The following is a 21570-nucleotide window of genomic DNA, read 5'->3' on the forward strand; positions in this document are numbered from 1 at the left end:
AGCGCGCCTACCGCGGCGGCCATTGGAGGGTGAACCAACGGCAAAAGGAAGACCTTTCTCTCTGTCTCTCTCTCACTGTCCACTCTGCCTGTCAAAAATAAAAAAAAAAAAAAAAAGAAAATGAAAATGCAGACTTACCATATGATTAAAATGTTAAATTCAACAATTTAATTTGAAGCCTATTAATTCAGGTTAAAATTAACTATCCTCTTTTATTTAACAGACGGAATTTTAATTATAACAGGAAGACACGCTACATATGTTTACAGTAACTCATGTTTTGGATCACAACTCACCTTGACGAAACTCATTCGAATGGTGCACATTTTGGTGAGCTCATACACTGCCTCAAACCCATGATTGACAGACTGGGCCAGAAGCTGAGCAAACTCTTGATTGTTAAAAATTTTGAGGCTGCAGCTGCTAGGAATCTTACAGACAGTGGTGGGATGAAAGCCGTGATGAAAGTTGCAGTTCCTACTCTGTACAAATATGCTGCTGTCACTGAGACATTCCGCATACACCTCTCCACCAACATAGTACAGGTGAACTCCTTAAAAAGACAGGCATTGCGAGAGTCAGATTAGGTACGGCCTTATCTACATATCAAAGAGGTTGTACAGTTCATCAGAAATACCTACAAAGCCACAGCAAACTCCTGACCATCTGAACGAGAGGCTACCACTAGATGGCCTTCTGCTGCCAAAGACAACCAAGAAGTTAATGAAAGCCTCAGTCCAAAATGGCTCCCAAAAAACTGAGTCAGGCCTCAGGCTGGCAGTATAGCAGTCTTTCACTTTATCCAACAATCATTTATTATCTCTATGAGAAAACACTAAGAAAGCTGCCTTTTGATAATTTTTCAAAAGAATGTTCTGTGCTACCAACTTAAATAAACAGTCACCTGGCAGAGTTTTGCATTCTTTCTGTGAAAAGGACAGCTGATAATTTAAAAAGTTACATTTCAAGTCACAGGAATAATTTTGGATGGCAGACTTCCTTTACTTTCTTTTAAACTTTCTTAGATACAGAAATAAATGAGGGGCCGGCACTGAGGCACTGCGGGTTAAAGCCCTGGTCTGAAGTGCCAGCATCCCATATGGGCGCCGGTGTGAGTCCCGGCTGTTCCTCTTCCGATGTAGCTCTCTGCTATGGCCTGGGATAGCAGCAGAAGATGGCCCAAGTCCTTGGGCCCCTGCACCTGTGTAGGAAACCCGGAGGAGGCTCCTGGCTCCTGGCTTCGGATTGGCACAGCTCCAGCCGTTGTGGCCATCTGGGGAGTGAACCAGCGAACGGAAGACGTCTCTCTCTGTCTCTACCTCTCTCTGTAGCTCTGTTTTTCAATAAAATAAAATAAATCTTAAAAAAAAAAAAAAGAAAAGAAAGAAATGAAAAGTTTTAAAGTTCTGGGGCCAGTATTGTGGCACAGTGAGCTAAGCTGCTCCCTGCAACGGCCTGCATCCTTTCAATCCTGGCTGCTCTGCTTCCAATCCAGCTCCCGGATGGCTCAAGCACTTAGGCCCAGCCACCACAAAGGCAATCCAGGTGGAGTTCCAGGCTCCTGACTTCAGCCCTGCCCAGCACCAGCACCCTTGCAGCCATGTGGGGAGTAAAACAACTGATAAAGATCTCTCTCTTTCTCCCTATTTCTCTGCCCTTCAAATAAATAAATCTTTTTTTTTTTTAAAAGGTATTCTATCACTAAAGCTAAAGCCATCTAGTATTTTCCCAAATTATCCTTCTAACCTCCTCAAATTAATTTTTCTTCCTCAAAGGCAGAAACTGCTAGTTTGGTGTGTATCCTTTCAAACCTTTTAATATGCATTTAATTACGTATCTAGGCCGGCACCGCGGCTCAATAGGCTAATCCTCCGCCTGCAGCACCAGCACATCAGGTTCTAGTCCCGGTTGCCCCTCTTCCAGGCCAGCTCTCTGCTATGGCCTGGGAGTGCAGTGGAGGATGGCCCAAGTCCTTGGGCCCTGCACCCCATGGGAGACCAGGATGAGCACCTGGCTCCTGGCTTTGGATCAGGGCGATGCGCCAGCCATAGCACGCCGGCTGCGGCAGCCATTGGAGGGTGAACCAACAGCAAAGGAAGAACTTTCTGTCTCTCTCTCTCACTGTCCACTCTGCCTGTCCAAAAAAAAAAAAAAAAATTGCATATCTAAGTTACTATGGAACATTTTTCTTGGTTTTACATATGGGTGGGTGTCTGGCTTAACTTTGTTTTCTAAGTTAGCCAGTATCATATTCTATTATCAGAAACCTGCTCTTAACAGATCTTAGCGGATTTTACTAGGCTCCAAAGCAGAACTCTGCCACTGTATATATTCTAAATGGTGTACATTATTTGAGAATGAGTATCATGCTGTGGTATTAAAAACTGCTTTATTTCTGAGCAAATAAAACTGACCCATTAAAGAAAGGGTTTTAGAACTATATACTAGGAAAAAGGAGAAAATTAATTCCAGGATTTCAGAATTCACCAGGTAGATTTACCTTAAATTATTTCTATTGTAAGACGGGGGTTGAGGGGTAGGGAACAATGCACAGAAGTGAGGCAATTCACCTTAAAAATCATGGCAACTTGGCAGTAAAAAGAATCAAAACTTAGTTTACAACTTATTTTTGGCAGAGTAGTTTTAAAAAATATCTCCTATAACAAATCTCATGAAAATTTTACTTATTTTTGTTCTTATTTTGGACCAAGAGTCATGTCGAAAAGCAAAAAAGCAGCCAGAGGTAAAAGCTAATCCTCAAGAAAACAGGAACACTGCCTGCGACAGGCCTCCTTCCTGACTGCGTGGGGCATGCCATGGTGCAAACTGCAGTGGGAGAAGGGCCTTGTGTACAGGGCAACTGTTTTGCAGGGCTCATTATAAGCAAAACCTCATTACCAGCATCTACAACATCCCTCATTCTGGATTCCCACATCTAACTCTGCTTCTCCACCACTGTGATACTCAGAGACCTGTAGACAATCCCAGGCACTTCATAAATACCACAGTTATAAAATTCTCATCCTTCACCTACACTTCTATGCTGCATGAGTATTTCCTGTGTATTTACTATAAGCCAGGCTGTTTTAACCACCAAGGCTACTGTTATGAATAAGGCAAATTTCTGTACAACTTATATTCAAATAAGGATAACACTCAAAAAGTAAGATGGTTTCACAACCTTAGTACTACAAAGAAAAGCTAAGTTGGACAAGGAAGAGGGGATTCATTGTTATCTTTGAGTAATATATCCTCTAAAATATGCAATTTGAAGTAGAAGTCATGCCTTAAGCTTTATATACTTCTAGAAACCTTAGACAGTGCTATATACAACAAGAAAAGCAAATGACAAATGAAAACATTACCTTTTCCAATGTGTCGCCTGGTGTTTTCAATTGTCGAATTACGATTCACATTTGACAACAACCCCAAGCAGAATCTACTTTTGTTATTGGAAGGGTCTGTGAATCCATCTACTAACACACTAGTAGAAGATGCATGAAAAGCTTCCCCAACACGATTGTTTAACTCATAGTAGACAATTGAACACCAATGTTTGGGTTCCTCATAAGCAACAGGCTGAACATCTGTGAACAAACCAGAAAAAAAAAGTTTAATAAAGAATTATAAGAAAGTCAAGATTCTTTATATGTTTACCCTTTAACCCAACCCAGACACTGCATGAAAAAGAAAATGTTCACTTTTTCATTCAAGTCTCACTGTCCATCCTGGCTTTCAGCCTACATCCAAAAAACACTAGAAATAAGCTTGAGCATGACAATTTTTAAAACTATGCTAATACAAGGACTGGCGAAAGTTTCAGCCTGCTTGGGCTGCTTTAAAAAAATACCAAAACTGAACTAGTTAAAATAACAGAAATTTATTTCTCAGAGCCCTGGGAAGTCAAAGATCAAGGTGTTGGCAAATTTGCAAGGATTCACGTCCCAATTTGAGACAAATGCCCTCTGAAATGCATGCTCACAGGACCGTGTTTCAGTGTGGGCAAACAAAGAGCAGTCTTTCTCTTCTTAACAGGGCACTAAACCCATCATGAGGGGGCCAGCATTGTGACGTAGCACACAGGAAAAGGTGCTACTTGTGATGCCAGTATCCCATATGGGCACCAGTTCATGTCCCAGCTGCTCCATTTCCAAGCCAGTTCTCTGCTAAGGGCCTGGACAAAACAGCAGAAGATGACCTAAATTCTTTGGCCCCTGTTCCCACATAAGAGTCCCAGAAGAAGCTTCCAGTTCCTGGCTGTGGCCTGCTCAATGCTGGCCACTGTGGCCATTGGGGAGTGAACCAGCAGATGGAATAAATATTTGTCTCTCTTCACCCTCTCTGTAACTGTGACTTTCAAATAAACAAATAAATTGGTTTCTTTTTTTAAGACTTTATTTATTCATTTGAAAGAGTTACACAGAGAGAGGAGAGGCGGGGGTGGGAGGTCTTCCATCCGACGGTTCACTCCCCAACTGGCTGCAACGGCCGGAGCTGCACCGATCCGAAGCCAGGAGCCAGGAGCTTCTTCCAGGTCTCCCACGCGGGTGCAGGGGCCCAAGGACTCAGGCCACTGCACAGAGCTGGATCGGAAGAGGAGCAGCAGTGTCTTGAACCGTCACCCATATGGGATGTCGGCGCCTCAGGCCTGGGCCTTAACCCGCTATTCCACAGTGTCAGCCCCGGAACTAAGTCTTTTTTTTTTTGTTAAGAAAACGCATCATGAGGATTCCACCCTCATGAACTCATATACACCTAATTACCTCCCATGGGCCCCATCTCCAAACACCAACACATTAGCAGTCAGGGCTTCAATGTACGAATGTGCAACCGTCTGAGCATTCCATGTTTAGCCCTTGAAAATTCATGGTAAAATAAAATAAAAATTCATTCACAGGTAAAATATAAGTAACTCCATTGGAACAGCCCCCGGTCTTAACTCCTATCAGCAGCTCAGGTCTAAAGTCCAGTTTCATTTAAGTTAGAAGTGGGTGAGACTCAGGCAAAACCTCAACCTGTGAAACCTGTGAAACCAGTTACGTGCTGGGGGTGGAGAGGTGGGATTGGGGCACACTCTGCTCCAAGTACAAGACTTCAGAGGACAGCCAGTCTGGAAACCAAGGCAGCAATCCTGACAATCTATCAGTTTCAAGGCCACTTTTTGTCTTCTGAAGAACACTACAAGTTTTTAGTAAAGTATCTTTACTGACCTGTCCTATAGAATTTAAGAAATATGACAGCCTTCTTCATTCCAACCAGTCTCTGTTGCCTTCAGTTCAAACTGAGCTGTGCCCTGTTGGAATGGCTGCCTGATCACACCCATGGCTCACACCCACACCAATCTCACCAACTAGTCTATCAGCAAAACCTCTACTGTTCTCTTTTGAACACATTTTTTTTTTCATTTTCTGTAATATAAAGGGAATGAAAAATTTCCAAATTTTTAATAAAGTTCTGGTTCCTTTCTGCTTAATTCCTTTTTCATTTCTCTTTAAATTTCACCATGAGTAGTCATAGGAGAAACTAGGCCACTCCTTCAACACTGTGTAGTGTCACAGTGGGTTAAGCCACCATTTGCCACACTGATGTCCCACACTGGATCGCTGCTTTGAGTCCCAGCTGCTCTGCTTGCTGTCCAGCTTCCTGTTAACGTGCCTGAGAAACCAAAAGATGGCCAAGTACTCAGGCACCTGCCACTCACAGCAGGGTTTTTTCTAATATGGACCTCAAATTTCTATCTATTACCTGGTTCCAAAGCCACTTCCACATTTTTCAGATATTTGTTAAAACAGCACCCCAGCACTGAGGCCAATTTCTGTCTTAGGTGCTACAGGCTGATACAACAAAACACCACAGGCTAAAACATTTAACAGAAATTTATTTATCGTTCTGGAGGCAGGAAGTTTAAGATCACAGTGGCAGCAAATTCAGTGGTTGGGGAGGGCCCACTTATTAGCTTGTAGCCAAACACCTTATTGCTTTGTGCTGATAAGAGAGATGGAGGGAATGATCTTCTTAAGTGTAATCAAACCATCACGAAGACTCCTCCCTCACAACCTTATCTAAACCTCATTACTTCCCAAAGACTTCCATCTCCAAATACCATCACAATACATCACTAGCACCGAGGGCTTCACCATACAAATTACAGGAAGACACAATGCAGTACATAGCAGCAACAGTCAAATTATTTTTCTAGTACATTCTAATTCAGGCTTAAATATGAGATATAACCCTTTTTCTCAGCAACCTGAAAGATTTAAGAATGTATTACCTGTAAAACTATTCCGAACAAAAGCTGAGCTAATAAGCTAAGTGAGAGTCTCAGCAAACTAGGAACAAAAAGGTACTTTTCAAAGTAGGTAAAGAATGCTTACAGAAAACCTACAGCTAACATCATACTTGATGATGAAAACCTAGAAGTTTTCTTGCTGAGACTTCAGTAACAAAGCAAGAATGTCTCTTCTCACCCACTCCTTTCAACACTGGACTAAAGTCCCACTAATACAGTAAAACAACAAGGAATAGAGAGTACATCAATTGGGAAGAAATAAACTTGTTTTTATTTTAAAATAACATAATTGTAGAACATCCAACAGAACTGAATAACAGACTCCTTAAAGAGTCTGCAGGAGCCTGCGCTATGGCGTAGCAGGTAAAGCTGTCACTTGTGACAGTGGCATCCATATGGGCACCAGTCTCTGTCCCGGCTGCTCCACTTCCACTCCAGTTCCCTGCTAATGGCATGGGAAAAGCAGCAGAAGATGGCCTAAGTATTTGGGTCCCTGTAACCACGTGGGAGACCAGAAGCAGCTCCTGATTCAGCCTGACTCAGCACTGGCTGTTGCGCCACCTGGGGAATGACTCAGTAAATGGAATCCCTCTCTCTCTCTTTCAGTAATTCTTTAAAATAAAAAAATACAAATTAAAAAAAAAAGTTACTTTGTGGCTATCAATATACAACTCTGATGTCGATACTGAGAAGAAAAAAAATCTGAAAACAGCCAAAATAATACAGAAAAAACAAAGTATGACAACTGAAATTAATTGACTTTAAGACTTACTATAGGGGCTGGTGCTGTGGCTCAGCGGGTTAACGCCCTGGCCTGAAGCACCTGCATCCCATATGGGTGCCGGTTCAAGACCCGGCTGCTCCACTTCCAATCCAGCTCTCTGCTATGGCCTGGGAAAGCAGTGGAAGATGGCTCAAGTCCTTGGGCCCCTGCACCCATGTGGGAGACCCAGAAGAAGCTCCTGGCTCCGGATCGGTACAGCTCCGGCTGTTGCGGCCAATTGGGGAGTGAACCGTCGGATGGAGGACCTCTCTCTCTCTCTGCCTCTCTGCCTCTCCTCTCTGTGTAACTCTGACTTTCAAACAAATAAATAAATATTTTTTAAAAAAAGACTTATTTTAAAGATACAGTAAACAAACCAGTGTGATACAAATGAGAGAATAGAAAAATATATCCAAGGAACGAACAGAATAGAGTCCAGAACAGATCCACAACACCGCCAACGTACTTGGTGTTACTGAATTATACACACTTTAACAAGAGAGCCCCTAAAATACATAAATCAAAATATCAACAGAATTGGAAACTAGAAATAAATGATTCAACAATAACTGGAGACTTCAATCACCTACTCTCCCTAATACAATAAAGATAATAAACAAGGATAAAGAAAATTTGAACACTATCAACCAATTTGAACTGAAATACATAGAACTTACAATACCCTGTACCAGCAGAACATACACTTTTTTTCCAATGTACACAGAATATATTTTATTTTATTTTATTTTTTATTTATTTTTTTGACAGGCAGAGTTAGACAGTGAGAGAAACAGAGAGAAAGGTCTTCCTTCCGTTGGTTCACCTCCCAAATGACCGCCACAGTAGGTGCGCTGTGCCAATCCAAAGCCAGGAGCCAGGAGCCTCCTCCTGGTTTCCCATACAGGTGCAGGGCCCAAGCACCCAGGCCATCCTCCACTGCCTTCCCAGGCCACAGCAGAGAGATGGAATGGAAGAGGAGCAACCAGGAGAGAACCGGTGCCCCAGCCGGGACTAGAAACCAGGGTGCCGGCGCAGCAGGCAGAGGATTAGCCCAGAGAACATTTTCTAGGATACATCATGTGCTATGCCAGAAGCAGACAAACCTTTCCTGCCCAGCAACATGTAGAAAGAAATAAATACCTTGGCCAAGGGACATTTACTCAAGAAATGCAAGTTTTGATGTTTTGCAGGCCACATACTATCCTTACCATATATTTTTATTTTTTTCAGCAATCCTTCGATAATGTAAAAATTATTTTGGGTCATAGTATAAAAATACATGAAACAACTCTCAATATACTTAAGAGAACAGAAACCACATGGAGTATGATCAATGATCATGATGGAATAAAATTAGGAATCATCAACAGACATTTTTAAAATCCTGCTATAGTTAGAAGTTAAATAACAAGCTACCAAAAACACTCAATAGTTAAAAAAGAAAAGGAATCACAAGGCAATTTTTAAAATATTTAGAACTAGTGGGGCTGGTGCTGCAGCACAGCGGGTAAAGCCGCCGCCTGCAGTGAGGGCATCCCTTATGGGCTCAGGTTGGAGTCCCTGCTGCTCCACTTTTTTTTTTTTTTTTTTTAAAGGAGGAGACATTCTTTTTATTCCATCACCTGGGTGTGGTGGCTGCACCTGAGTCTGCTAGCTTGGATTAATAAAGAGAGCCTGCCTAAGATAACAATTCAAAATTCTGAACACGACATAAAAGAAAAATAGAATCTATAAAGCTACAACCTCTTGATGATGTTATCAACCTCCTTCATTAAAAAAATATAAAGTCACCCAACATAAGACCTTTTGTTGCTTGAGTTAATAAATAATAAATTAAGCTGTTTTAGTGGAACTTTGTTTTTTGATGTTGTTGTGACTGGCATTCTAATTTATGCTTTTGCACAGAATTATGCAGTGCATAAAGAGTGCCTACTTGATTAGTACTTATTACAAAGAGGTCAAACTGTAGTGTCAAAACTCTGCTTCTCCCTTAACATACTGTAGACCCTTTAGAATCAGCAGAATGCATGAACTCTGACATTTAACCCATCCTATAGGCCAGTCTACGCATGATGCTCTCATATACTTTTTTTCATTTTCAATTATCCTTATATACAGAAGATCAACTTAGTATATGCTAAGTAAAGATTTCAACAGTTTGCACCCACACAGATACACAAAGTATAAAGTACTGTTTGAGTACTAGTTTTACCATTAATTCGCATAGTACAACACATTAAGGACAGAGATCCTACATGGGGAGTAAGTACACAGGGACTCCTGCTGTTGATTTAACAACTGACACTCTTACTTATGACGTCAGTAATCACCCGAGGCTCTTGTCATGAGCTGCCAAGGCTATGGAAGCCTCTTGAGTTCAAACTCTGACCTTATTTAGACAAGGCCATAATCAAAGTGGAAGTTCTCTCCTCCCTTCAAAGAAAGGTACCTACTTCTTTGATGCCCTGTTCTTTCTGCTGGGATCTCACTCACAGAGATCCTTCATTTAGGTTTTTTTTTTTTTTTTTTTTTTTGCCACAGTGTCTTGGCTTTCCATGCCTGAGAAACTCTCATGGGCTTTTTAGCCAGATCTGAATACCTTAAGAGCTGATTTTGAGGCCCAAGTGCTGTTTAGGACATCTGCCATTCTATGAGTCTGCTGTGTATCCCACTTCCCATATCGGATCGTTCTCTCCTTTTTAATTCTATCAGTTATTATTAGCAGACACTAGTCTTGTTTATGTGATTCCTCTGACACTTAATCCTATCTTTATGATCAATTATGAACTTAAACTGATCACTTTGACTAGTGAGATGGCATTGGTACATGCCACCTTGATGGGATTGATTTGGAATCCCCTGGCACTTTTCTAGCTCTACCATTAGGGGTAAGTCCGAGTGAGCTGCTCCACTTCCAATCCAGCTCTCTGCTATGGCCTGGGAAAGCATTAGAAGATGGCCCAAGTGCTTAGTCCCCTGCACCCATGTGGGAGACCCGGAAGAAGCTCTTGGCTCCTGGCTTTGGCTTGTATAGCTGCGGCTGCTGTGGTCAACTGGAGAGTGAACCAGGGATGGAAGACACCCCAACCCCCGACCCCTGCCCCCTGCTGCTCCTTCTCTCTCTGTGTAACTCTTTCAAGTAAAATAAGTAAGTCTTTAAAAAAATATTTAGAACTGGGAGCTACTGTTGTGGCACAGTGGATAAACCCAGCAGCTGTAATGCCAGCAACCCATATACGGATTACTCTCTGTCCCGGCCGCTCTTCTTCTGATCTAGCTCCCTGTTAATGGCCCAGGAAAAGCAGCCGAAGAATGCCCAAGTGCTCAGGGCCCTGCACCTAAGTGGGAGACCCAGATGAAGCTGTTAGCTCCAGACTTCAGCCTGACTCAGCCCCAGCCATCCTAGCCACCTGTGGAGTGAACCAGTAGATGGAAGACTGATCAGTTGATTCTCTCGCTCTCTCTCACCCTCCTTCCTTCTCTCTCTCTCTCTAGCTCTGACTTCCAAATAAATAAATAAATTTTAAAAAATACCTGGAACTGAATAAAAATAAAATATATCTAATTTTAAGGAACACAGCAATGAAAGCTGTGGTTATAAGAAAATTATTTTGAATACCCACGGTAGAAAAGAATCAGGGGCTGGTGTTGTGTCACAGTAGTTTAAGCCACCACCTGCAATGCCAGCATCCCATATGAGTGCCAGTTCGAGTCCTGGCTGCTCAAATGCTTGGGCCCCTACAACCATGTGGGACACCTGGATGATGCTCGTGGCTCCTAGCTTCAACCTTGACCAGCTCTGGTCATTGCAGCCATTCGAGAAGTGAGCAACAGATGGATGATCTCTTTCTTTCTCTGTCTCTCCCCTTCTCTGCCTTTCAAATCAATAAAATAAATTTTTAAAAAATCAGTAACCCAAGATTCTACCTTAAGAAAGTATACAGGGGCTGGCGCTGTGGTATAGCGGGTAAAGGCACCGCCTGCAGTGCCAGGATCCCATAGGGGAGCCAGTTCGGGTCCCGGCTGCTCCACTTCCAAACCAGCTCTCTGCTATGGCCTGGGAAAGCAACAGAAGATGGCCCAAGTCCTTGGTCCCCTGCACCTGCTTGGGAGACCCGGAAGAAGCTCCTGGCTCCTGGCTTCAGATCAGCGCAGCTCCAGCAGTTGTCGCCAACTGAGGAGTGAACCAGCAGTTGGATGACCTCTCTCTCTCTGCCTCTTCCCTCTCTGTGTAACTCTTTCAAATAAATAAATAAATCTTAAATAAAATAAAATAAAATAAAAAAGAAAGTATACAAAGAACAAACTAAACATAAAGCAGGCATAATTTAAAAAAAAAAAAGATAAGAGTAGAAATCATTAAAAGACAAAGTGGAGAAGGGATCACTGAAAACTAAAAGCTGGTTTATTGAAAAAAAAAAAAAATCAACAAAATTGACATACCCTTAGCTAAACCAACCAAAAAAAAAAAAAAAAAGATACAAACTACCAAAATCAGAAATGAAGACATCACTACCAACTCTACATATATTAAAATAATTAATAAAGGAATATTATGAGAAACCATATGCCAACATTAGACAATATCAATGTAATGGACAAACTCTTAAAGACACAAAGTGCCAAAACTGATTCAAGAAAAATAAAGAAAATCTGAATAGTCATGTAACAAGTAAATTAATTGTATCAGTAAATAAACATCATTCTTCCAAGTCCAAGCCTTTGTGAAAGCTTCGCCAATAAAGTCTAGCAACTACTGAATGAAGAAGTAACACCAGTATTTCACTCTTCCAGAAATAGGATGGAACACTTCTTTTTTTTTTTTTTTGGATGGAACACTTCTCAACTCACTCCATGAAGCTATTACTGCCATGATACTCATACCAAACAAAGAGATCACAAGAAAGCTACAGAACAAAATTCTCCATAAATAAGCAAACTAAAACATTCAATAAAATATTAGTAAACCTAATGCAGCAGTATATAAAAAGGATCATATACAAGGAGCAAGTAGGATTTATCCCAGGATTACAAAACTCATTTAACATCAGAAAATTAATGTAATATACCATTATTACCACCAAATATAAAGAATTAAAAAACCACATGATTTGATAAAAAAAAAAAAAACTGACAAAATTCAACACCCATTCACCATAACAATTTACCACAAACTGGGAATAAAAGTTGTTTACTAGCTAGATCTTCTTGAACAATGAGAAACAGTAGTAAGAGCAGACATCCTTGTCTTATTCCTAATAATAAGGGGAAAGCAATACATTATGACAGCTGTCAGTTTTTCAAAGATACCCTTTGGCAAAGGTAAAGAGAGAAGTTATAGGCATCCTGACTGAAAATGAACAAATAGAGCTGTTTTGATTCACAAACCCTGAGAATTTAGTAAACTCTAAGAATCCACATAAACCAACAGAAACACCTACCATACTACCTCTAAGAAATGAGCTCAGCAAGGTCATGGGTAGTAAAGATTAACATTCAAAAATCAATTAAATTCCTATATACCAATAAAGAAGAATTCAAAAATGAAATTAAAAAGCAATTCTATTAACTCGGGAATAAAGAAAAGTGGAAAAGCAAGACATACATAATGAGAACTGAGAAGATAAAAAATAAATGGAGATACTTCATGTCTATATCAAAGAAGACTCTATGTTAAGATGACAAATCTTCCCTAGTTGACATAGAGATTCAATGTGACCTCTCCTGAAGTCCAAGGAATTTGTATGGGCAGAAACTGACAAATTAATACCAAAATTATATGTAAGTACAAAGAACACAGAAGAGCCAAACTTTTTTTTAAAAATCACAGAACTAGAGGACTAACACTTCTCACTTTAAAACTTACTAAAATTGAGGAAATTATTTGCAAATCATGTATCTGGTAAGGATTAATATCCAAAATATATTTTAAAACTCCTATCACTCAGTAACAAAAAACCCAATTCAAAAGTGAGCAAGTATTTGAACAGACATTTCTCCAAAGAAGATATGCACATGAAAAGATGCTCAACAGCACAAGTCATTAGAGAAATGCAAATCAAAGAGATACCACTTCACACTCATTAGGATGGCTACTACCCCCTCAAAAAGCAAAATAACAAACACTGGCAAGGATGTGGAAAACTAGAACCCTAGTACAGCATAGGTGGGAACATAAAATGTTACAGCTGCGTGGAGAACAGTATGCCTGGTTCTCAAAAAATTAAAAATATAATTACCATATAATACAGCAGTTTCACTGCTGGGTATATACTCATAAGAACTGAAAGCAGAGTTTTGAAGAGGTTCTTGGTACACCGATGTTCATAGCAGCATTATTCATAATAACCAAAAAGTGGAAGTAAGCCAACCGTTCATCAATGGATGACCAGAAAAACAAATCTGGTACACATGTGCACTGATTATTATTCAGCTTCAAAAAGGAATGAAATTCTGACGTATGACACAATATGGATGAACCCTAAGAATATTAATGTTACGTGAAATAAGCAAGTCACAAAGAAACAAATACTATACAATTACACTCATGAGACACTTAAGGATAGTCAAAATCATAGAGACAGAAAATAGAATGGAGGCTGCCAGGGTGGGGGAAGGGGGAAAGGGAGAACGGGTATACAGATTCAGTTTCACAAGGTGAAGAATTATGAAGGTGGATGAGTGTACTGGTCACACATTACAAATGTATTTAATGCTACTGAACTCTACATTTAAAAATATTTAAGGTGGGCGGCGCCGGCACACCAGGTTCTAGTCCCAGTCGGGGTGCCAGATTCTCTCCCGGTTGCCCCTCTTCCAGGCCAGCTCTCTGCTGTGGCCAGGGAGTGCAGTGGAGGATGGCCCAAGTGCTTGGGCCCTGCACCCCATGGGAGACCAGGAGAAGCACCTGGCTCCTGGCTTCGGATCAGCAGGATGCGCCAGCCACAGCGTGCCGGCCGTGGCGGCCATTGGAGGGTGAACCAACGGCAAAGAAGACCTTTCTCTCTGTCTCTCTCTCTCACTGTCCACTCTGCCTGTCAAAAAATTTAAAAAAACAAAAAAAAAAGTTAAGGTTCACAGTATATCTGTAGTCTAGTGGTTGGGATACTCTCGTCCCTAATTCGAGTGTTTGGGTTCAATTCTGGGCTCAGGCTCCTATCAGGAAGCAGTGATGGCTCAAGAGATTCGGGTCCTGCCGCCCCTGTGAGACTTGGACTGAGCTTCAGCCCTGACAACCAATGTGGGCACTGGGGCACAAACCACAAGACAGGAGCTCTGTGTCTATCTTTCTGTCTCTCTCTCTCTGCCTCTCAAGTAAATACATTATAAAAGTAAAAAAAATCTGTTAAGATGACAATGTTATGTGTATTTTACAATAGAAAAAAAGGGAAGAAAATATCCTTTCTATAAAGCTCTAATGATCAAGGCCATCAGAATTCTGAAATAAATCCTTACATTTATAATAAACTGGTTTCTGATCAAGATTTACATTCAGTGGAGAAACAGTATCTTTTCCATCAAATGGTGCTAGAACCAACTGGATTTCTTCATACTCACAAATTACTTTAAAGATCTGTTATGAACCACACACAAACATAGTTCAAAATGAATCACAGACCTAAATTTGAGAGCTAAAACTAGAACACTGAGAAGACCACATAAGAAAATATGTTCATGACCCTTGGGATAGAAAAAACATCTGATATGCAACATCAGAGCATTATCATCAATACACTGGACTTCATCAAAATTGAAAGCTATTACACTTCAAAAGACACCAGTAAAAGATAAAAAGAAGTCCACAAACTCAAAGAAACGTTTACAACATATCTGATAAAGAAGTCATATCCAGAGTATATAAAAAATCTTATAATAAATTCAATAAGGAGACAAGCCAGCGGGCGTTAAGACTTAAAGTAAACATTTCATCAAAGAAGTGACATGAATAGCTAATAAATTTATTTTTCACATACTCAACATCATTAGGAATATGCAAATTAAAACTAATAATGAGAGTCTGGCACTGTGGTGAAGCAGGTTAAAGCCCCGGCCTGAGGCACTGGCATCCCATATGGGTGCTGGTTCGATTCCTGGCTGCTTCACTTCTATTCGGCTCCCTGCTAATGTGCCTGGGAAAGCAGCAGAGGATGGCCCAAGTCCTTGGGCCCCTGCACCCAGGGGGGAGACCTGGAAGAAGCTCCTGGCTCCTAGCCTCGGATCAGCTCAGCTCCAGCCCGTGAGGCCATTTGGGGAATGAACCAGCAGATAGAAGAAGACTTTCTCTCTGTCTCTCTCTCTAACTCTTTCAAATAAATAAAACAAATTAAAAAAACAAAAAACAAAAACAAAAAAAACAATGAACACTTCACACATAGTTACAATGTCTATCATCAAAAAGGCAGACAAGAAAAACAAATGTTAAGGAGATGTCAGAAACCCTTAAACAAGGGTAATGAGAATATAAATTGTGCTGCCACTGTGGAGAACTTTGGTGGCTTTTCTTAAATAGTTAAGTTTATCTTATGACTCAGCAACTCCAGCACTAGCAGTCTGAGAGACAAATATAAAAACAATGCCCATACAATGATCTGTATGCAAATATTCGTAAAATTGTTTGTACTAAAAAAATCTGGGAATAATTCAAAAGGATAAACATAAGATGGCAGCAAAAAGGTTAGCAATAAAAAAGAACAAACTATTGATATACTCTATCATGAACTAACCTTGAAAACTTTACCCATGTTATCTGACACAATTGACACGAAATGTTCAGAGAAGGTAAATTTGTACATACAGATACCAGATTAGAGTGTGCACGGACCTGGGGATAGCATAGGGATAGAGTACACATACAGATGCACAAGGATCTTTTAAAGGGTTATAGAAATGTTTTGAAAGTATATTGTGCAAAATTGTACACATTTATCAAAATCACTGAACCATACACTTAAAATGGATCAATTTTATAGTATATAAACTATACTTCAATCAAATGGTTTTTAAAATGTGGCCAAGAAGTTCAAATATTAAAACAGGAGCAACAAAACACAGATGGTAAGTACTTCTCTTACCTCTGCTGGATATACTGGGCATAATCTGAGGAATCATATTATTGCTTGTATCCATCGGCTGTGAATTATCTTGACCCATCTGATCATCAGGGGGCATATAAGCAGGAGGGGGTGTATCAGCTTAGAGGAAGAAAATGAGAGGTTAAAGTCCCAAAAGAACAGTTAAACTCTTAAACCCACACAAGTTATCACACTGCAAGCACTTAAAAATTCCTAAGGTTACCAAGCAGGGTCTTTACTGAAAATTACACATAAAAAATTCAGGACACTACCCTATGGCCAACAGAAAGGGGAAAAGACACATTAAATAGCTACTGAAAACATAATAAGCTCACATCTACTAAGCCTAGATCCCCGATAAATCAGGAAACTAAGTTCAGTGCTAAAATTCACTAAAATAAATTTCAAGGTCAAGAATTTTCAAATTATTTACTTACAATAATGTTCAGAGAAACTACAGCTACTGAAAAAATCTATTGGAAAAATATGTTATTCTGTTTGAGGTTATGTGTAAACTACAAACACATCTAAATTATCAAATTGTCACATATTGTATATTGTTATTTAAAAGAATATAAAATTGTGACCCTTACAATTTTGCCATCAACACCAACAGCAATTCTACGATTCTTTTGCAATGTACAGAAACAGCTGTTGCATGTCATGAGATGATAATTTGATGAAGAAATTTAATGTTAACAGAAAATCTCTTGAATTCCAACACTTGTGGTTGAAAATCTTTGCAAAATAAGTTTAATAAAAAAGGGGGGTGGCGATGCTTTGGTGCAGTGGATTAACACCTTGGCCTGAAGCGCCGCATCCCATGGGTGCCAGTTCAATTCCTGGCTGCTCTACTTCTTTTTTTTTTTTTTTTTTCATTTTTGACAGGCAGAATGGATAGTGAAAGAGAGAGACAGAGAGAAAGGTCTTCCTTTTTGCCGTTGGTTCACCCTCCAATGGCCGCTGTGGCCGGCGTGTCGCGCTGATCCGAAGCCAGGAGCCAGGTGATCCTCCTGGTCTCCCATACGGGTGCAGGGCCCAAGCACTTGGACCATCCTCCACTGTCTTCCCGGGCCATAGCAGAGAGCTGGCCTAGAAGAGGGGCAACCGGGATAGAATCCAGCGCCCTAACCTGGACTAGAACCTGGTGTGCTGGCGCCGCAAGGCAGAGGATTAGCCTGTTAAGCCACGGCGCCTGGCTGCTCTACTTCTGATCCAGCTCTCTGCTATGGCCTGGGAGAGCAGTGGAATATGGCCCGGGTCCTTGGGCCCCTGCACCTGTGTCAGAGACCCAGAAGAAGCTCCTGGCTTCGGACTAGCGCAGCTCTGGCCACTGCGGCCAACAGGGGAGTGAACCATCAGATGTAGGACCTCTCTCTCTCTCTCCCTGTCTCTCCTCTCTCTGTGTAGCTCCGATTTTCAAATAGATAAATAAATTAAAAAAAAAAAAAAAAGAAAAAATCTTTGCAAAAGCCATGGTTATACTTCTTTGTCTCCGTAACTATAAATAATGAATATAATTTGTCTTTTACCTCAAGGTTTGTATAAAACACATTTGAGAGAGAGCTATAATCAGCACTGAATCTAACAGAATGTATGACCATTTGGGTTTTTAAATTAATTTAGTTTTTAAAGTGAACAAATTTCATATATGTCATACATGAAACTCCCTGAACATTTCTGAGTAAATTTCTAATAGAAAGTTAAACAGCTGGTATTTGATGCCCCTTAAAAAATATACACACTGAAAAAAAAAAAAAACCTTCATCAAATGATATTTTACCACAAGAGATACAAGAATAATCTTACATGACTGACAATTTATTGACAAGAGTAACAAAATGATGTCTCTAAGTGGCACGCATTAGCAAAATTTATAAACTTTGTCAGTTACAGAAAAGACTACTAATTGTCCTTTGTATCATAAACTACATGAAAAAACTTTACAGGAAACACTGAACCTCCATATTTTAAATATAAGGTATACAGCAAGAAAGAATATCCACACTTCTGAAAATCAATTATCTAAGAAAAGGCTCAGGAATAGCTAGCTTTTCACATATAACATTTGCCCAAAGAGCCCACTGGGAGAATAAAAATAAAATGAAGTCTTACCTGGGAGCTGAAAGGGACTTCCTGGTCCAGAACTTGCCGGGGAATTGGGATACGTGCTGCTAGCAGGGGAAGGCGGATAGGGGCTGTTTGGAGATAAGGGGAAAGGAGTGTTGTTGGGCTGGTGGAAAGAATCTGGAAACGTGGCATTCTGCGGCATGTGTGGTTCATTATGGCTCAAGTTCCGAAACTGAACCAGAAGGCTGTGTTGTGGATTGAACTCATTATGACGAGGCACTAATACTGGAGGTAAGACTGAAAGACAAAAATCAAAGAGTTTTCTGTCAGAAACATCCCTATCCACATGACAGAGTTGATAAAGGAATTACATACAATTGCAAACCTATTAAAACAACTTATTTTTAGGAAGGGCTGTTTTGTAGAACCCTGAATCCATCTTTACCTAATACTACATTAAAAACTCTGAAAGCATTTAGTCTGTTAAGGCACCCTAAAAAACATAAAATGCAACAAAGACAGCATTCCTGTTCTACAGGATTTAAGGCAGATTTTAAAGCAATCATAATATAGAAAATGTAACGCAACAGGAATTCAGAAGGGGTGAGCACTCCCAGCTAGTATGGAATCCAGCAAAATCCTGTGGGAAAGACAACATCTAATTGGGCCTTAAAGAATCAGGAGGGGGTCAGCACTGTGGCACAGAGGGTTAAGCCACCGTCTGACTTCAGCATCTCATCTGAACACTGATTAGAGTCCAAGCTGCTCCTCTTCTGATTCAGCTCCCTACTAATGGGCCTGTGAAAACAGTGGACTATGACTGCTGCCACCCACCTGAGAGAACTCGGATGGATGAAAGAGATTTCTCCGTGTCTCCCCACCCACTCCGTCTCTCTAACTCTGCCTTTCAAATAAATTTTTAAAATTTTTTTAAAAAAAAGAATCTGGAGAATTTCGTGTAGGGGTGCTAATAGGGAGGGGTAGAGGAGAAAGGTGATTAATTTGTTAATAGTTAACTGGTCTAGGAACTGATCTGGGAGGTAACACTACAGTGAAGTTGAGGTGGGTTGCTAGAAACCTCCAGGTTTCTAATTTTGAACACTTTGATCTTTCTTAGTGTGAGAGATATCTTCACATTTTATATCCATCAGAAAGGTTTTCTCCTAAACAATTCTCCACAAACAGTAACATTCTTTCCATACATGTCTTCCATTTAAAATGACTCTTCTAAATATGATCATAATGAAAACATACTCAAGTATTTAGACATTTTAACATACTCTTTTAAAAAAGTAAATGTTAATCTAATTAAAATGTTGGGTTTCTTGAAACATCAAATCATCAATCACATGCAAATATTTGATTACCTTTCCCTACCGGAAATGAAAACAAACCTTCGAACTCTTCAAATAAAAACAAACTTTCTTCAAACTCTTACTGTACCAATTCATCTCTTTCTACAATTTTTCTCTGTTTGTCAATATAACTTCATTTTGGAGAATCTCACTTTGATTCTGACATCATTCAGCACCAACAAAATCAGCTTGTTTTTAGTTACCAAGTTCATACTTCTCTTGCAGAGGCTATGCAAGTCAGTGTTTACAGTTTCTTTTTATGTAAGTCAATTAGTGTTGTAAATGCATGGTTAACATTTGGACTGCAACTGTTTTGTTCTACTGTGTTACCAACTGCTGTTCCTCTTACAGAATGATGGGGCAGCTGCTAGTGAAGAGCAGGGCATTAGATGGCAAAGATTTCTATGTTTAGCTGGGGAGTAATCTGAAAGACTTAGTGAAACAACTACTTAGGAATTCAGAGCAGTAATGATTTACTTTGAGGTATAACTACAATCACTGGCTTCTCTCTTGCTTCTATGGTATCTACGCACAAGATTTTTAAAAATTATCTTCAGACAAAATAACCTATGAATAATTACAAAAATGGCAGACAAGATTATAACATATATTTAAAAAGCAATCATAACAAAGACAGCAATTTAGTCCCCTCCAATACTGTTACCATAAACAAAGTTAAACTGAGAAGTTCTTTTTAATATTTACTTCGCTCACAGCTAAATTATATGCTTATGTGGCTATTATTGATTAGTCAAGACAAAATTTATAAACAAATTAAGTCAGCTTTCTTGTATTACTCGAACTCTTTCTTCACAGAAGAGTTACATATGGGGCTGGCGCTGTGGCACAGAGGGTTAAAGCCCTGGCCTGAAGAGCCAACATCCCATATGGGCGCCGGTTCTAGTCTTGGCTGCTCCTCTTCCAATCCAGCTCTCTGCTATGGCCTGAGATAGCAGTAGAAGATGGCCCCAGTCCTTGGGTCCCTGCACCAGCATGGGAGACCCAGAAGAAGCTCCTGGCTCCTGGCTTCAGATCAGCACATCTGGGGAGTGAACCAACGGATGGAAAACCTCTCTCTCTCTCTGCCTCTCCGTGTAACGCTGACTTTCAAATAAATAAAATAATAATAATTTTAAAAAAAGAGCTACATAAGCATTTCTGGTTAAATCAATATCCAATATTTATATGTTTATTATTCATTGTGAGCCAAGTGAACTAGGTTTTTAACAGTACTTCCATTGAAGTTATTTCCTTGTTCTTTGAATTTCAAATATGTGCCACTAACATTTCCAGAATCTCAACAGATCTATCAAATGCCTGTCAATACTATTTTTCAGATGCCACGGGTCACAAGTAATTTACTGATTGCACATCTTCCCCTAGGTCTTCTATCTTCTTGTTCCAACCTAGACTGTTGCTACTTAACTCTCTTACAAACCTTCCTTCCCTCTGGTTGGATAGCATTCTCAGGGCCTCATCCTCAACTGACCTCTTCAAAAAGCTTAAGGAAGATAAGAGTTTTCGATCCCTCACCTGCATGAAAATAATTTGGTTTTGTCTGTTTGGAGGAAGAATTCCTGACAACATTTTTCATCTGAAATTTGAGAATAGTGCTTCACTTTCTTCTAAAATCCACACTTGCACTGAGAAACCCAATATTCTGATTTCCAACTCATTGTAATATATCTTTTCTTTTATAATATACTCAAATTCCTCACATGGGTCCTTTACTGAACCTTGTTCTGATTATTTTATCACTGTGCTCTTTCAATTTTCAGTTATGAGAATTGTTCTAGTAGTACTTCAGTAAACCCAAGATTCAGGTTCACAAAGTCTGGCTCCAGAACCAAGGTTCAACCACTACACAAAACTGCCTGTTAAACACTGGATGAGGGGTCTGGGTTGCAGGAGATAGTTAAGGTATGGCCTATGACACAGCAAAGCAGGCTTCCCATATTGGAGCACCAGTTGAGTCTCATTTGCTTGGCTTCTCATTTGCCTCCTTACTAATGTGCTGGG

At 40.1% G+C, this 21570-nt stretch overlaps 1 protein-coding gene across 5 annotated transcripts in view; it reads right to left on the reverse strand.

Annotated features, from left to right (window-relative positions):
- SMAD5 (SMAD family member 5) overlaps nt 1-21570 on the reverse strand; it is a 56994-nt gene that overhangs the window by 7166 nt on the left and 28258 nt on the right. For all 5 annotated transcript variants that reach the window (XM_062189099.1, XM_062189095.1, XM_062189097.1 and 2 more), the window contains 4 exons: nt 18242-18493; nt 16127-16246; nt 3366-3587; nt 297-553 (listed from right to left, as the gene is read on the reverse strand). In XM_062189099.1, the coding sequence (XP_062045083.1) occupies nt 297-553; nt 3366-3587; nt 16127-16246; nt 18242-18398 (756 nt within the window). In that variant the 5' untranslated portion in view covers nt 18399-18493. The remainder of the gene's footprint in view (nt 1-296; nt 554-3365; nt 3588-16126; nt 16247-18241; nt 18494-21570) is intronic.

The sequence above is a fragment of the Lepus europaeus genome, chromosome 4, assembly GCF_033115175.1.
Source record: "Lepus europaeus isolate LE1 chromosome 4, mLepTim1.pri, whole genome shotgun sequence".
Classification (NCBI taxonomy): Eukaryota; Metazoa; Chordata; class Mammalia; order Lagomorpha; family Leporidae; genus Lepus; species Lepus europaeus.